General features: G+C 61.8%; 1 protein-coding gene across 1 annotated transcript; it reads left to right on the top strand.

Moving 5' to 3' along the window:
• Positions 1 to 10,770, top strand: LOC104297010 (phosphatidylinositol 3,4,5-trisphosphate 5-phosphatase 2). The gene is given in 26 exon segments (XM_054169788.1): positions 1 to 210; positions 1,495 to 1,558; positions 2,336 to 2,474; positions 2,555 to 2,705; positions 2,893 to 3,033; positions 3,183 to 3,270; positions 3,601 to 3,687; positions 3,950 to 4,057; positions 4,147 to 4,261; positions 4,414 to 4,520; positions 4,716 to 4,818; positions 5,189 to 5,818; positions 5,928 to 6,024; positions 6,190 to 6,328; positions 6,434 to 6,533; positions 6,861 to 6,949; positions 7,463 to 7,544; positions 7,647 to 7,736; positions 7,842 to 7,964; positions 8,044 to 8,132; positions 8,301 to 8,388; positions 8,615 to 8,770; positions 9,376 to 9,457; positions 9,540 to 10,056; positions 10,312 to 10,430; positions 10,707 to 10,770. Coding segments are annotated over 26 exon segments (3,705 nt in total). The 5' UTR covers positions 1 to 73.
• Positions 10,771 to 16,148: the final 5,378 nt, after the last annotated feature.

A 16,148-nucleotide genomic window follows, 5' to 3' on the forward strand; every position in this document is an offset into this window, starting at 1 on the left:
GTGTCTGCTGCCGAGCCCTGACAGGGGGCTGGGACAGTGACACGGTACAGCTGGTGTCCCACCGCTGTGAAGGATGGCAGCGGCAAGCTGGTACCACCGGGACATCAGCCGGGTGGTGGCAGAGGAGCTGCTGGCCAAGGCTGGGCGGGATGGCTGCTTCCTGGTGCGGGACAGCGAGTCTGTCTCTGGGGCATATGCCCTCTGTCTTCTGTGAGTCACCTGCCTGGTATCTGCTCGTGGCTTCTGGCTCTTGTCCCTTTCTGGGGTCCCTCTGTCCCTCTCCCTGCCCTAGGTTCCAGGCACAGCAATCCTGGCACTGCCCCTCGAGCTAGAAGTGCCAGAGCTTCATGGAAAAGCCTTCTGCAGGGGTGCTGGTGGGCTGAGCAGGGTGCCAGCTGTCTGGCCGTGGGCATTTTTGGGTGATCCCCAAGTCAGATGAGCAGAAAAGCCCTGTCCTTGGGAGCAGGCAGAAACCTGGGCCGGCAGCCCTGCCCAGCAGAGGAGTTACTAAAGGGAGAACCCGAAATCCGGGGCACACCAAGCCGTTTTGGGCTGCCCGCCATCCCATCTCCGAGCGTGGGAGTGCAAGAGGCTGACTCTGCATCACTCTCCCTCTTCGAAAACAAACATCCCCCCCTCCCTCCAGCCCCCAGCGCGGCCGCATCCGGGCCACAACGCCAGCTCCTGACGTCTCGGATGCTGGATTCAGGGCTGCATCCCACTCCATCCATGGGACCCCTTATCATCCCCATGCCTGGAGCCAGGCTTACAGCCCCTGAGAGCATTGCTTCTGGGGCTGCCCTCGCCCCTTCCTTGCTGCCAGCACCACCCCTCCCCCCCGCTCCTTGCTGCCCTCACCCCTCGCTGCCTGCACCCCTCCTTGTTGCCTGCACCCTTCCTGCTCCAGACTGGCATGTCTGCAGCGGGCGGTGTCTCGGTGGGTTTGGCAGGATGCCACCCCCTTCCTACCTCTGGCCCAGCCCTGTGCAAGGGATAAACGACAAACACAAGCTGCCGAGGGGCACAGGGGGTGTGGGGCACTCCCGGGTTCAGCTGGCAGCTGCCCCAGCTTCGCCAGCATCCCAGCACTAAGTCAGGCTGATGCCAGACAGGGTGGTGGTATGAGCAGGGATGTGCCACCTCAAAGTGAGCGTGACTGTGATATTGTGGCTACCCAAAGCCCCTCACTGCCATGCGGAGACACAAAGCTGTAGATCCCCCCAAAAATTCCAGTGGGGATGTGGCTTAACCCCCAGCATGCCATGGCCCTGCTTTGGCAGTGTCCGCTGCAGCCAGGTCACTGTGCACCCAGCACTGCAAACAGCTGCAGAGTCAGAGCTCTGGGTGATGCTTTTATTTCCAGACCAGAGAGCTCAGTTCCTCTCTCTGCAGAGAAGACAGGCATTTGCATTGGGGCTGGGTGCTGGGCGCCCCCCAACTCTGCCAGGGTGTCGTGGGGGGCACAATGGAGGACCCTCATCTGCTCTCTTCTAGGTTCCAGCGGCATGTTCACACCTACCGCATCCTCCCGGATGACGAGGGGCTGCTCTCTGTCCAGGTGGGTGCCAGCAGTGTCTTCCCAGAGCCTGGTTGCCACCACGGTGCACTCCTTGCCCTGGCTGCTGCTGCTGGGTGCTGTGCCAGGGGGGCTATCGGCCTGGAGCCGGGCTGTGGACAGGATGCAGGTGTGCAGGGGCAGGGAGGTGATGTCTGCCTGCCCTCCCTGACACACCAGCACCATGAGCAACCCGTGTGGTTTGGTTTCTGCTTGAGCTGCCTGCAGCACCCAACCCCACAGGATGTGAGTGTGTTGCAGCCACCCCATCAGCATGGGGCTGTCTGGGATGACTGCCTCCTGACCTGCCCTGCCAGCAGCCTGCCAGGATGGCACAGTAAAACACTTGTCTCCTTTCTGCCACCGTGCACTGACCGCACCTGGTGACACTGCCCAATCTCCCCCCACGTCTGTGCCTGCAACATCTGTCCTGGCCGCCAGCTCAGCCTCACTTCCCCTCCTAGGTCACTGCAGTTTCTCTTGGTACCCAGCTCCCTGCAGCTGCCCTTTCTAGCCCCCTAAAAAGAACATCCAGAGGGGCCCTCAGGAGCATCCCCATCATGCATGAGGCATATGTCTCCATGCTCCTCTCTTTGCTTTGCTGCCCTGCCAGTGACCGGGGTGATCTCCCCATGAAGCTGGCATCCAGCTGGAAGCAGCTTGCCTTGGGCGCATTTTGAGGGACAGACCCCTCGGCCTGGCAAGCTGGCCCACTGCCAGGGCACACAAAGCTGGCAGAGGTGGGGAGGTGACAGTGCTTCCCCTTCTCTGCCTCCCCAGACCATTCAGGGCATCCAGGCCAAGTGCTTCCGAACCCTCCCCGACCTGATCGGTGCCTACCAGCAGCCCAACAACGGGCTGGTGACGCCGCTGCTCTACCCCGTGCACCGGGCGAGGCAGGCGGCCGACGAGGACTCGGGTGAGCCGGGGCTGGCAGGGGCCGTGCCGGGCGGGGAGCGGGGAGGGGCTCGCACTGACCTGCTCGTCTTCTGCCCGCAGATGGGGAGGACGGCCGAGCCGGTGGGCACGTGGCAAGCACAGTCCTGGCTGGCGCAGCCGGCGTGGGCATGTGGCTCGGTGCTCCCGCGGCCAGCCGGACCCACATCTCGCAGCAGCTGCACCAGAGGCTGCAGGAGCAGGTCCACAGCAGGTAACCTGATCTAGTTTGGGGGTGTCCCTGCTGCCTGCGGGGAGGTTGGACTGGATGACCTTCGGGGGTCCCGTCCGGCCTGCACCATTCTATGATACTAGATAACGTGCCACAGGGCGCTGGAGGTGATGGGGTGGGCACGGCTGGGGGTAGGGATCTTTCCAAAGCTGCTCACCCCGCCTTGCAGCCCAGCCAGTGACTTCATGGGCTTCATGGCCGAGTACCTGAACCACCACCTGCAGCTGGACCTGGAGGCGCTTCGCCACGGGCACCCGCAGCTGCGGCACCTCAGCACCGCACTCGCCACTGCTTGCCGGGCGCTGCACAGGCGAGTGGCCGAGTGCTGGGGACGGAAGGGGAACAGCTCCCACAGCTTCCCACCTTGTCCCCATCCCCCTCATGGTGGCAAAGCATGCTCCACCAAGGCTCAGGAGAGGCCCAACACCAGGTCTCACCCAGTCCTTCTCTTCTCTGCAGTGAGATTGACTTCACGCTGGCAGGGCTGGAGACTCTGGCCAGGGTGTTTGACCCCCCTGCATCCCCTCGGAGCCCAGTCAGGGAGCAGGTGAGACCCACAAGATCACTGCAGCCCCCAGACACTTTTGGGTGCCTCATTATGTGTGGCTGGGTGCAACTGGTCTGTGGGGAAGGTGGTCAGGGCACTTTCTGTACCTGTTGGCACCCAAAGGTGCTGCTGCTGGTCCCTGGGTACTGCAGCTGGCAGAGGGGACCTGGCTCCCTCTGGCGTGGGGACAGAGACTTGTTCCTGCACACAGTCCAGGATGCATCAGAGGGGAAAGCTGCTTCCCCTGCCAGAGCCCAGGGACCCCATGGGAAGGAATCCACCAGTCCAGAGCCACCACGCTGCTCCAAAAGCATCTGTCCTTCCCCTCAGGGTCTCCTAACCAGCGATCCAGACCTTGAGCTGCTCCTCAACAAGATATCTGCTGTCAACCATCTCCTCTCTTCTCTGGAGAAAAAGGTGCCTGACCCCACACTGTGATGCCAGGCTGGGGAAGCAGCTGACTGCAGGGGGAGGCATGGCCACAGCTGCTGCTGGCAGCCTGGGGGTGGGGAGCCTTACTCTGCTCCAGCAAACCCCTCACCTAAATTAAACCCTCCAACAAAGCAAGCTGCTGATGGTGGCACAGCCCCAGTGTTCCCCTTGGGGCAGCAGAGGCAGAGGGTGCCCAGAGTTCCCTCTTATCCCAGTGCTCCAAGACCAGTGCCCATGTCTCTGGCAGGTGCTGAAGTCGCTGCAGGAGACCGTGTCCAGGCACAACCTGGTACTGCCCAGTGTGGCAGCAGCCCCTCCACCGACTGCCAAGCCCTTGGCTATGCAGAGCTTCGAGGTGAGGACAGGGGGCACAACAGGCCCCTGGCATCACTGCTTGGGCAGGGCAGGCACGGGGCAACCCGGGAACCACGTCCCTGCCTGCAGGTGAAGGTGGGCAAGTCGCAGCGGGCAGCCCTGAGGGTGGATGTGGAGGCAGGCACTGTGGCCATCAGCAAGAAGGGCAGCGGGCCCCCGGAGGAGACTATCCCACAGGACAGAAGTAAGAGGCTGCTGACCCCCCTCACTGGCTGTGGGGCTCCCTGGCACGAGCCTGGCGGGTTGCAGACCTGGCTGCACCCCAGGCCCCCATCGCTGCTGGCCCCCACGGCATGAAGGGATGCGGCTGCTGCCCCCCTCACGCCCCGTGTTCAGTCCTGCAGCTGATCAAATACCAGAGTGTGCAAAGCAAGGTGAGGCTGGTGTACAGCCGGGAGCTGCAGAAGAGCCTCAGCAGAGACTTTGTCTTCACCAGTGCACGGGTAGGTGGCACTGGCTGGGCTTCCTGGGGGGATGGGGAGCCCTTACGGAGCGCTGCAGCAAGAGAGCCGTCTCAGGAGTGAGATCACCCCTGCCAAGTGGCTCCCAGGGCTGATGTCCTCCTGATCCTACCTCCAGCACCTTCTGTAGCCCCCAGCTCCCCTTTGGGACCCTGAGATGCCTCTATTGTCCTGCAGAAGCGAGAGGCCTTCTGCCAGCTGCTGCAGCTGATGAGGATCCAGCACTCCAACCTGGACGAGCCTGAGCTCATCTCGGTGTACGTGGGGACATGGAACATGGGTAAGGTTGCATTGTCCTGGGAGGCTGTTATGGCTTATCATGAGCCAAGGTGGGGTTTGGGAAGTGCAGCTGCCCCAGGAAACCTGAGCTCCTTCGTGGGAGAAAGAGGCTGGAGAAGACCCTGGTGTGGCCACTCTGGGGTTTCTCTGTCCCATTGTGACCCACTTGCCCCGTGGCTGCCAGGAGCTGCGGGTGGTGGGAGGGTTTCTGGCGGTAGCAGCATCATTCTGGGATGGCCATGGGTTAACCACGGGGCTGACATGATGCTTCCCACCCCACTACCTCCTGGGGATGCGTAGGGTCTGGGGAGGAGCTGGAGGAGCCTGGGGTGCTGTCACCCGCTCCGTGACCCGCTGTCCCCTGCCTGCAGGCAGCACACCCCCACCCCGCTCCCTCGCCTCCTGGCTGACCTCCAGGGGCCTGGGGCACACGCAGGACGAGACCACCACCTGCATCCCCCATGACATCTACGTCATCGGCACCCAGGAGAACTCCCTGGGCGACCGCGAGTGGGTGGAGTTCCTCCGTGCCTCTCTGAAGACCCTGATGGCCATCGACTACCGAGTGGTAAGGGCGGGGAGCAGCCTGCGCCCCTCCGCCCGTGCCTGGGGCGCCCCCCGCTGCTGGCCAGGCTGAAGACGTCCCCCAGCAGCCTCAGGGAGCTGCTTACCATCAGCCATCACCCAACAGCTCTTACCCCCAAGCCTAAGGTCCTCTCCCAACTTCACATTCAGCCCAGAGAGCCTCCTGTGCACCATGCAGGGAGTGCCCTGCCCAGCAGGCACCATTCAGGGAGGGGTTGGCTGAGTTTGCTGCTTCTCCCTGCTCGCCGTGCTTGGCTGTGGGGTGTTGCAGGCAGACTCATTCCTTGTCCTCCTGCAGGTCGCCCTGCAGTGCCTTTGGAGCATCAAGATCGTGGTGCTGGTGAAGCCTGAGCACGAGCGGCGCATCAGCCACGTCCACACCTCCAGCGTGAAAACTGGCATCGCCAACACCCTGGGTGGGGATGGGGATGGGGTGGGAGGATGCCCCAGAGGGAGGAGGTAGCCTGGGGGCTGTCCCAGCACCTCTGGGAGCCCCGGAGTTCACTACCTGGCACATCCCTGCAGGGAACAAGGGAGCTGTGGGTGTTTCCTTCCTCTTCAACGGGACCTCCTTTGGCTTTGTCAACTGCCACCTGGCCTCTGGCAGCGAGAAGACCCACAGGTGACAGGGGGCTAGGGAGGATGGGGCTGCCCTGAGGCAGGTGGGTGTCTCAGGGGCCTGGAGGAGCCCTGAGGGGTTGCCCCTGTCACCCTTCTGTCGCCCAGCTGGCAGGGGCAGAATGAGGTGTCCCGGGGTGGCTGACGGGTGCTGCCCTTTCTCCCCAAGACGCAACCAGAACTACAGCGACATCCTGCGCTCCCTGGTGCTGGGTGACAAGCAGCTGGGGGGCTTCGACCTCACCCTGCGCTTCACTCACCTCTTCTGGTTTGGGGACCTCAACTACCGCCTGGACATGGACGTGCAGGTAGCAGCCGGGGGGCACCGCGGCTGGGGACGCTGGTGGCGACATCGGGGTGGCTGCAGGGCCCAGAGGGGCCAGGGCTCTCCATGCCTTCCTCTCCTGGCACAGGACATCCTTGCCCATATAACCAAGAAGGAGTTTGAAGCCCTGCTGGCTGTTGACCAGCTGAACCTGGAGAGGGAGAAGAACAAAGTGTTCCTGCGGTTCAGTGAGTGCGGGGGCAAAGACACCCCCCCAACCAAGAGAGTAATACCTAGGGTCCCCATGGACCTCTCCCTGTGCCACCTCCAGCTGTGCCCTGTCCTGGCACAGCCCTGCACAGGGTGCCCAAAGCCTGGGGGTCCTTGATGGGCATGACGCAACCCCTCTGGTGCAGGTCCGTGGGCTCTGCACCCTAAGAGTGTGCAAACATGAGGGCAGGCAAAGGTGGCCAGGGGTGCCAGCTGTTGTTGTGGGCTCCTGATGAGGACACCCATGGCTCTGGGGACAGGAAAGGACACTGGCCCCTATGCCACCTCTGTCTCTTGGCTCCCAGGTGAGGGTGACATCTCCTTCCCACCCACATACCGATACGAGCGAGGCTCCCGGGACAGCTACATGTGGCAGAAGTTCAAACCCACAGGGGTGAGTTCCTGCAGCCCTCCTGCCAAGCTGCATGATGCTGCTGATGGACAGGGATGGTGGGCATGGGTGGTGCCAGGTGGGGCTGTGTGATGCTGCTGATGGACAGGGATGGTAGGATGGGTGGTGCCAGGTGGGGCTGTGTGATGCTGCTGATGGACAGTGATGGTGGGATGGGTGGTGCCAGGTGGGGCTGTGTGATGCTGCTGATGGACAGGGATGGTGGGATGGGTGGTGCCAGGTGGGGCTGTGTGATGCTGCTGATGGACAGGGATGGTGGGATGGGTGGTGCCAGGTGGGGCTGTGTGATGCTGCTGATGGACAGGGATGGTGGGATGGGTGGTGCCAGGTGGGGCTGTGTGATGCTGCTGATGGACAGGGATGGTGGGATGGGTGGTGCCAGGTGGGGCTGCGTGGTGATGCAGGAGTGAGCTCATTTTTTGGGGTGCTGGGTTGCTTCTCTGGGCTGGGAGGAGCCAGAGATGAGTGGCACAGAAGCCATTTCCCCACTCTCAGGTGAGGCTCAGTGTCCCCTCGTGGTGTGACCGCATCCTGTGGAAGTCACACCCGGAGACCCACGTGGTCTGTAACTCCTACGGTGAGTGAGACCCCGGGGCTGTGGGCAGTGTGGGGTGACCACTGCTTCCTGGGACCCCAGGATTTGGGGACCATCACCCAGCTGCCTCCTCCCCCTCTCCAGGCTGCACTGATGACATTGTGACCAGTGACCACTCACCTGTCTTCGCCACCTTTGAGGTGGGAGTGACGTCGCAGTTTGTGCCGAAGAAGCGTAAGGGTTTGGGGTCTGTCACCCCCGGTGCCTGGTCTGGGGCAAGCCCTGGCTGTGGGTTCTCAGCTGGCACACGGCAACCTACCTGCTGGTGCCTCCCTGCAGCTCCTGGATCCGAATCTGGCCCCGAGCCCCTGGCCTGCATCGAGTGGGAGAGCGTGGAGGTGATTGTGAAAACCACCAGCCGCAGCAAGTGCTACATTGAGTTTCACTCCTACTGCCTGGAGGGTGAGGTGTCCCTGTGGCATGGGGTGCTGGGGAGTGCACCAACACCAGCTGGAGCTGTGCCCACATTTTCCCTCTGCAGAGGCTCAGCGGAGCGGGGAGAACACCTCCCAGAGCTGTGACATTCCTGGCTTCCTCAAGCTGGGCTGGGCTGCAAAGCATCTGCCTGTGGTATCCCTCCCCCATCCCTCAAGCATCCTCCTCCTTCCCCTTCCCCTTCCCTCCTACTGGCTCCATACCCTGAACCCCCAAGGGGTGCCAGGGGCTGTCACCATCCCCCACCCAGGGAAGAGCCACCCTGTAGCAGTCCCCCCTGAGCCTCCCTCTTTCTGCCTGCAGCTGAACCCCATCCTGCCAGACCTGGAGTACCTGGGGGACCAGCACCTGCTCCTCAGCATCAAGGGCGTGGAGAGCTGCGAGTCCTATGGTGTGTGTGGGATGGGGACGTGGGGGCCACTGCCGTGGCATGGGTGGGGGGCATTGTCCCCACGGGGCTTGGGGGGCAGCCTGCTGGGTGCAAGGCTTTGCAGCTGAAGCTTGGTCGGAGGGCCCCGGGCACCCGCCTCGCTTTGGGGCGCTGCTGCTGCGTGCGAGGGGCCTTGCTCGCCCCCCAGCCGGCTGTGGGGTGACACAGGCAGGTGCTGTGCCTGCAGGCGAGTGCTGCATCGCCATGAGGTCCATGATCGGCAGCATGGCCCAGCAGTTCGAGACCTTCCTCTTCCACCGTGGCGAGGAGACGGGCTCCATCCGCGGCTGGATGAAGGTCCGGGTCCCCAAGGACAGGCGCAGCACCCGGGAGAGGCTCTACGGTAAGCGTGGCCACAGCCCCCTCCCATCACCCTGGGCAGGGGGCTCAGGCACATCTTGGGCACAAGAGCTGCCCGTGCCCACGCTGCCTTCCTGAGGTGCTGGAGCATGTCCAAAGAAGAGCAACAGAGTTGGTGAAGGGTCTAAAGTCTTGTGAGGAGAGGCTGGGGGAACTGGGGTTGTTCTGCCTGGAGAAAAGGAGGCTGAGGGGAGACCTTCTTGCTCCCTACAACTCCCTGAAGGGAGGTTGGAGTGAGGTGGGGATTGGTCTCTTCTCCCAAGCAGCAAGCAATAGGATGAGAAGAAATGGCCTCGAGCTGTGCCAGGAGAGGTTTAGGTTGGACACAAGGAACAATTTCTCCCCCCAAAGGGTTGTCAAGGCCTGGGACAGGCTGCCCAGGGCAGTGGTGCAGTGCCTATGCCTAGAGGGGATGTGGTGCTGAGGAACATGGCTCAGTGGGCACCTGGCAGTGCTAGGTTGATGATCGACTGGGTGATCTTAAAGAGCTTTTCCAGCCCAAGCAGTTCTATGATTCTATGACCCCAGCCATGGGCAGGGGCCATGGGGCTCCCAGTGGGGAGAGGCCAGATCATGGTGCCTTTGCAGAGTGGATCAGCTTCGAGGAGGAGGATGCTGAGCCGGCAGCAGACAGCCCAACGTGCCCCAAGCCACCCCCGCAGCACCCCAGGTACCCCTGCTGGGCTCAGCCCCAGCACAAGCCTCAGCTGTGGGGTGATGCTGAGCCTGATGATCTCTGCTGTGCTTTGCAGGAGCCGTCCCCGCAGCCTCCCTGAGCCAGCTGCTGGCTACACCAACCCAGCCTACTTCATCTTTGAGGGCATCCCCAGCACCAGGGTGCCAGGCCCTGGTGCCGGCGATGCCCACGACAAGCGGGCAGAGAGCCCGGCCAGGGGCCAGCAGCACTTGAGCCCCTTTGGAGCAAGGGTCCCTTCACCCTCAGAAGAGCAGGGTGGTGGCCAGCCCCACTGTGTGCCAGGGCACTTATCCCATGGGCATCTGCTCAGCCCCCCTGGTGTGGGCCAGCAGAAGAGACCCAAATCAGCCATCCTGGCGAGGGACACAGCAGGGCTGGGGGACTGCTCGCTGACAGCGCTGCACATGGCCACCTACCTGAGCCAGCTGGACCAGCTGTCACCAGGTGATGGAGGGGCCGGCCAGAAGACTCCGCTGTGCCAGACCCACAGCGCCCTGGAGCCACCCCTGCAGCCCTGCCGGGAGGTACCGAGGCGTCCGCTGGATGCTCGCCAGCGTGGCCACCCTGGAGAGGTACCACTGTGCTCCCTTCTGGGGCTCAGCCAAAGGGCCTTAGGGAGCTCCGGGAGGGCGAGTTGGCCATGGGGCCACCAGCAGATGGGAGGTCCCATCCCCATGGCAGTGCTCTGCCTGATGGAGCCACCACTGCACAGGCAGTAGGACGTAGTGGGAGGCTGAGGAGCAGCGACATGCCCTGCTCACGTGGGGTGAGGACTTCATGACTCTGTTGTGACACTGCTGGTGTGTGTCCTTGCTCCTCTCCTCCAGTGGCCCTGTGACAGGAGTGAGTGGTCCCGGGATGTCAGCAGGTGCGTGGGCAACCTCGGCTCGCAGCAGAATGAGGAAGGGCTGCAAAAGCATGGCTGGGACCACCTGGAGACCTTCAGGTACCCCCAAGAGCTTGGAAAAGGGAGCACCCTGCAGGCCACTTCCTGTGGCCATGGGGTCACTGGCAGAGACCCATGCCCGAGGGGGGAGGACAGGTGAGGCTTGAGGTGGGGGTGTGCCAGGGCGGGCACCACTTCTCCATGGGTGCCCCGGGGCCACATGGGCTCCTGTCTGCTCGGTGACTGCCACTTGGTGCCCTTCACCTTGCTTCAGAGGCATCACAGAGCAGGGCTGGCTGGGGCACACAGCTCAACCCTTCCCCGGCTCATCCACAGCAAGCCCGGCGAGGGCACCGCAGTGAGCCTGCCACGGAGACCTGACCTCGGACCCAGCACCTAAAGCACCCAGCTCTGCCCCAGCACCCACCTCTGCTGTCCTCCTTGGAGCTCCTGAGCAGGCAGGCACCCAGGACTGGACCTGATAGCCATGCTCCCAACTTGTCTGACCTCACCAGTAAGCAACTCAGTTGGCAAGTCTCAGGAAGCTGCTGTGGCCCTTGGGATGGACACTTCTCAGGCCTTGCTTCCTGCCTTCATCCTCCTTTCCTCCAGTGGTGGAAGGACCATGCTGGTCACACCTGCAAGGAGAGATGGGGGATGTGGAAGGTGCTGAAGTCTCTTGGGAAGTGAAGACTGCTGGGTGCTTTGGACCTCGAGGCTCAGCCTCTTCTTGGCAGCCCCCACACAGCCTGCAAGGGCACATTGGCATCTGTGGCCAGCCCAGCCCCATGTACCCGTGTGCCTTCGGTCTCACCAACTGCTCCCTCCTCCCTGGGCTCAGCCCTGGTGGGGCAGTGTTCCAGAGGACTTCTACAGCAGACACTCCTGAGGCCTCTTGCTCTCCCCATGCAGAAGAAAGTCTCAGGGACGTGGGGGTGCCTGTGTCCAGTGCCTGCTTCTGTGCAGGGGCAAGGAGAGAGTGTGCCGAGCTGAGCCGAGCCAAGTAGGGAAAGCACCAGGTCCTGGTGCCCTGGCTGCTGCAGAGGCATTGCCCCTCAATATCTCCCTGTTTAATCAGGGACCCCAAGAACCCCAACCCTTGGAACTGCCCTTACCTGGTGTCTCATAAAGCTCCTACTCAGAGCTGGGGTGTCTCTGGCATTGGTGGCACAGTCCCCTGTAAAGTGCTGGCTCTTCCCGCCCAGCCCAGCACAATCAAGGTTCCCCTCCGTGGCAGAGCATCTCTAGGCTGCTCCCAAACCAGCTACCCAGCCCCTCATGCCTCTGTGCCCCCCAAGCTGCCCCTCTCCTGATAACAGTCCCCCACATCTTGGGGTGCATCCGTTTGTCACCAGCGTGCCCTGTTCACGTCAATGCTGACTTGCTGGCACAGCACCCGTCCTTCACCCACCTGCATGCTCACAAAGGGGTTAAATCTCCTGGGCAGGCACAGCTCCGCAGCAGCAGGAACTCACAGTCCCCTTCCAGAACGCGAGGGCACCTCCGACCTGGCAGAGCCCCAGCAGCTGCGTCGCCCAAGGTTTTGGGGACACTATGCCCAGGCTGGCCTCAAGGTGGCAGTGGCCACCTTTGTCCCCAGGATTGCCCCGCAGGGCTGGGGTGCCAGCATGCCCCAGGAGGGCGAGGAGGCTGCCCTGGGGTGGGCAAAGAGCCATGGTCCCCATGGGCAGGGGGAATGCGGTCCTCGTGGATGAGAATTGATGGCCTTCATGGGTGAGGGACCACGGTCTCCATCAGTGAGGGGCAGCGGTCTCCGTGGCCAGAGGTCCTTGGCCATCAGGGGAGAGGGTTGTGACCCCATGGGTGAAGCCCCCACGCCTAGGGGTCTGCTGCAGGGGTTGTAGCTGGCCCAAAGTCTTCGAGGGTGATAGACGGGAGGGCAGCAGGGCTGAGCCCTGCGGGCAGCCCCTGGGGCAGGGACACTCCTGCCTCCGCCTCCGCCCGCCTCCAGCCCTGCCTCTCCCGGGCACTTTGCTCCGAGCAGCGGGAGAGCGGGCACACGGCAGGGCACGGCCCGGGGCAGCCCCTCCAGCATGGCCCCCAGCGCTGCGGGGCGCTCCTCACGGCTGCCCTGCTCCTGAGAGCCACCGCAGCCCAGGACCTCAGGTGAGCCAGGGCAGCCCATCCTTGGTGGAGAGCAGAAGCTGGGATGGCCCTGCCACGGCCATGCACACCCAGCCGGGCTCTGGGCAGCCTTGTGGGGAGCAGCTTTGGCCCCTCAAGGGATGGAGGTGGGATCCCCAGGGCTGGACGGGTGTGGGGTGGGGTCAGCCGGTTCTCCCCCCTCTTCCACCCTGCTCAAATCCCACCGTGCATCCTCCTCCCTCACATGCCACTGCCTTCTTCCATCATTAAGGACCTCCATCCTTCCCAGTGTGGCCAACTCCTCTCCACCCCCCAGATAACCATACCCTCACAGGGTGAAGCTGACCTATAGGCTCCTGTCCTTCCCCAGGCAGGTGGAGGGGCAGGGACAGCCTACCCAAGGGTGAAAGGAAACTCTCACCTTCCACCTCACTGCAAAGTGGGGGCACCTCAGAGCAGGGGCCATGGAGGGAAGCACCAGCCCTGTGGTCTCCCTGGGGAGCAGGCAGCAGTGCCTGGGCAGCGCAGGCAGCTCGTGCTTTGGCTGCTCTTGCAGTCAAAGGGAAGGATCAAAAAGAAATTGGGTCACACTTCCCTTGTGCTGGGGCTTTGGCTGCGTGCACCACGTGGTGATTAGGGACAAGGGTCCTTCTACAGGATGTTTTGCATAATTTCTCCTGTTTTGCAATTTCCAAGAGCTTAGGGCGAGAAGCAAAGCCCTGTTTCCCCCCACGCACCACGAGGCACCTTGTCCCAGGCTCACCCAGCACCCTGTCCCTCAGTGTCTCCTCCTTCTCCTCCAAAATCCACTCTCATGCCCCCTTCTCCAAAGCTCCTGCCTGCTACACCAGGATCCCTGGATCCCTGACCGCCCATTCCACCCTGCCAGCAGGCAGGACTTTGGCTCTGGGGCAGAGTCTGCTTTCAGTGGCGCTGCACAACTCATTCATTTCATTGGTGTCTTTCCAACATCCCCATAAATCCCCAGGGCAGGAAGCCTTGGCCAGCTGCTGGGAGACCCTGGGCTAGGGGTGGTCACCAGCTACCCCTGAGGACAGCACATCCCCAGGGGCCAAAGGATGGGTTCAGGCTGGACATGGCCACAGGGCCAGGAGCCAGGGCAGAGCTCCTGTTCCCGTGGCAAAGAACCAAAGGCAGCACATGCCCCTTAGTACACTGTCCCCTGGCTGGCCCCTGCCCCTTTCCATGGGTGGATGGCCATGAAGAACCCCTCACCGCTTCCTGGGCACCAGCTCACAGGCACCATATCCCAGGTGTCTGCCAAGGGCAAGGGATTCCCCAGCACCACATCCCTTGTGCATCCACAAAACTGGCAGGACAGGAGCGAGCATCACCTCCCCAGCTCCATGTCCTCTCCCTGCAGTGCCTTCCAGCTCCTGCTGCAGCAGTCAGCCCCAATGCTTGGCTCAGACCTCACCATAGCTGTGGACAGACCTTCCTTCACCCTTCAGGTCCACACTGGAGAGGCTGTGGCCAGTGAAAGCCTTGCTGGGAATTTCAGAGGGGAGTAGGAACCAGCCTGGTGGTAATGTGTGCTCAGGATGGACCCATGGGAATCTGTGATTGAAAGCACTGATTTTGATTGTAAGATGAAGCAGGAAAGCTGTTGAGACAAAGCTTTCCAAGTGTCATCTTCTTCTGCAATGTTCTCCCTTGTTTGGGTGGTTTTCCCCAAAGGGAGCTCAAGAATGGTTAAACCATGCTGCTGAGCACTGCCCACACTCAGCCTTTATCAGCTGCCCAAAGCTGTGTGCCTGTGCCCTGCTCCCAGTAACCTGGCACCACACAGCTGCTCTGGCTTCTTCCTCATGCATTTCTCACACCAGGTTATTACTTCTTATTTGCTGACTTCTTCATATCTCAGTTGTTTGTTGACTCATGTCATGGGCATTGGCTTTGGTCACTGAACCGTGCAGCATCTCCGGTCTGGTCGGGCTCAAAGCTTCATGCTCACTTGCACTCCGAGGATGGAAGAGAAGAACAAATCTCCTGGTGCTTCACATCCTCAGCAGCATCACTGCTTGGGGAGATGCAGCTCCTGGGCTGGGACCAGCATGGCCAGCACAGCAGCATCACTGCTTGGGGAGATGCAGCTCCTGGGCTGGGACCAGCATGGCCAGCACAGCAGCATCACTGCTTGGGGAGATGCAGCTCCTGGGCTGGGACCAGCATGGCCAGCACAGCAGCATCACTGCTTGGGGAGATGCAGCTCCTGGGCTGGGACCAGCATGGCCAGCACAGCACCCCACGGGGCCGTCGCTCGGAGGCTCGGGTTTTCCTACCAGCTGGTTTTTGGTTCTAGGAAGACAGATCAAGTTCTTCACACTGTTAATGTTTGATCAGGATCTGCCTGTTGCTCTCTGAACTCATCCCTGTAATAAAGCCAGGCTGCTGCAGTGGGCAGACACTGCAGGGTGGTTGATGTCAGCCTAAAGCGGTGGCTCAGCCCGGAACTCAAACAGACAGTGTGGAGGTGTGGAGGAGCTGGTCCCGCAGCCACCTGCCTGCTGCTTCATTTATGATCATCTCTGTAAACACAGGGATGTCTCTCCAGGAGAGGCTCTGCAGGGTGAGCTCAGCTGACCTCATGGATACACCCTGTGGGATGCTCCTGCTAATACTTGCCACAAGAAGCTGTCAGGCTGCACATCTGGCCAAGGCAAGAGGACAACAGGAGGATGATGATGATGAAGGGACCAGTCGATGAAGGAACCTGAGAGAACACAACCTTCCACCTCATACTGCTGACACCAGCATCCTGCTAACACTCAGCTCCCTGAGCCCTCCTCCATTCCAGTATCCAGAACCTCCTGGATGAGCTCTGTACCTATAGAAACTGGAGACACAGCAGTGTACCCTCCATCAGATATCTTTTTGGCTTCACTTTCATCTCTGCTGGCAGCATGGCAGATGCTCCTGCCCCCAGGTTACCCATGCAAGCATCTGTCCTTGTCAGCCAGAGCAGCTGCTCCAATATTGCTTCACCAGGCATGGTGGTGGGCATTGGAGGGGCCAAGGCATGGGCAGCTTTTACTGGTCCCTTGCTGGACACCAGCAAGCAGTAGCTGCTTCTTCCACCTGTAGGAGCGGGCTCTGAACTTCAGACATCCTGAGAGGTGAACACAACCCTTTGGCAGCTCTCCCTCATGTGCCAGCAGGATGCTGATCCCAGCCTTTGATACCAACCCTGCGAGAGGGGAAATGTCCTCCTTGCCTTGCACCGTCTTGAGCGGGGCCTTGGCTCCAACTCAGCTAGCTCCTCTCCATAGGGATTAGATCATCCCTCTCCTACGGAGAATACCCAGCAGCTGGAGGCCCCTCACTGTCCAGAGCTGCTCTCTCCCAAAGGCTCCTTTAACAGCTCCCCAAAGATTTCTCCAGGCCATAATATTCCCCCAGACAAGCCTTTCTTCTCCTCCCGCCTTTCTTCTGTCAAAGCGTCCTCTGGGACGAGCAGCATTGTCAGGATGGTGCCAATTAGGCTGAGGCAGCTTCCAAGAGGCTGCGCTGGCAGCGGCCGGGGGCTGCTGTTGCTCATCAAGGTCTCATTGTTCGGAGCGCCGTGGGGCTGCTGGCCGGCGGGGCCGGCGCTGTCCTCTGTCCCAGGCACGCTTCCCGGCTCGGCTCGGCGCGGGTGTCACTGCCTGCTCC

This window comes from Dryobates pubescens, chromosome 18, assembly GCF_014839835.1.
Source record: "Dryobates pubescens isolate bDryPub1 chromosome 18, bDryPub1.pri, whole genome shotgun sequence".
In the NCBI taxonomy this organism is placed as follows: domain Eukaryota; kingdom Metazoa; phylum Chordata; class Aves; order Piciformes; family Picidae; genus Dryobates; species Dryobates pubescens.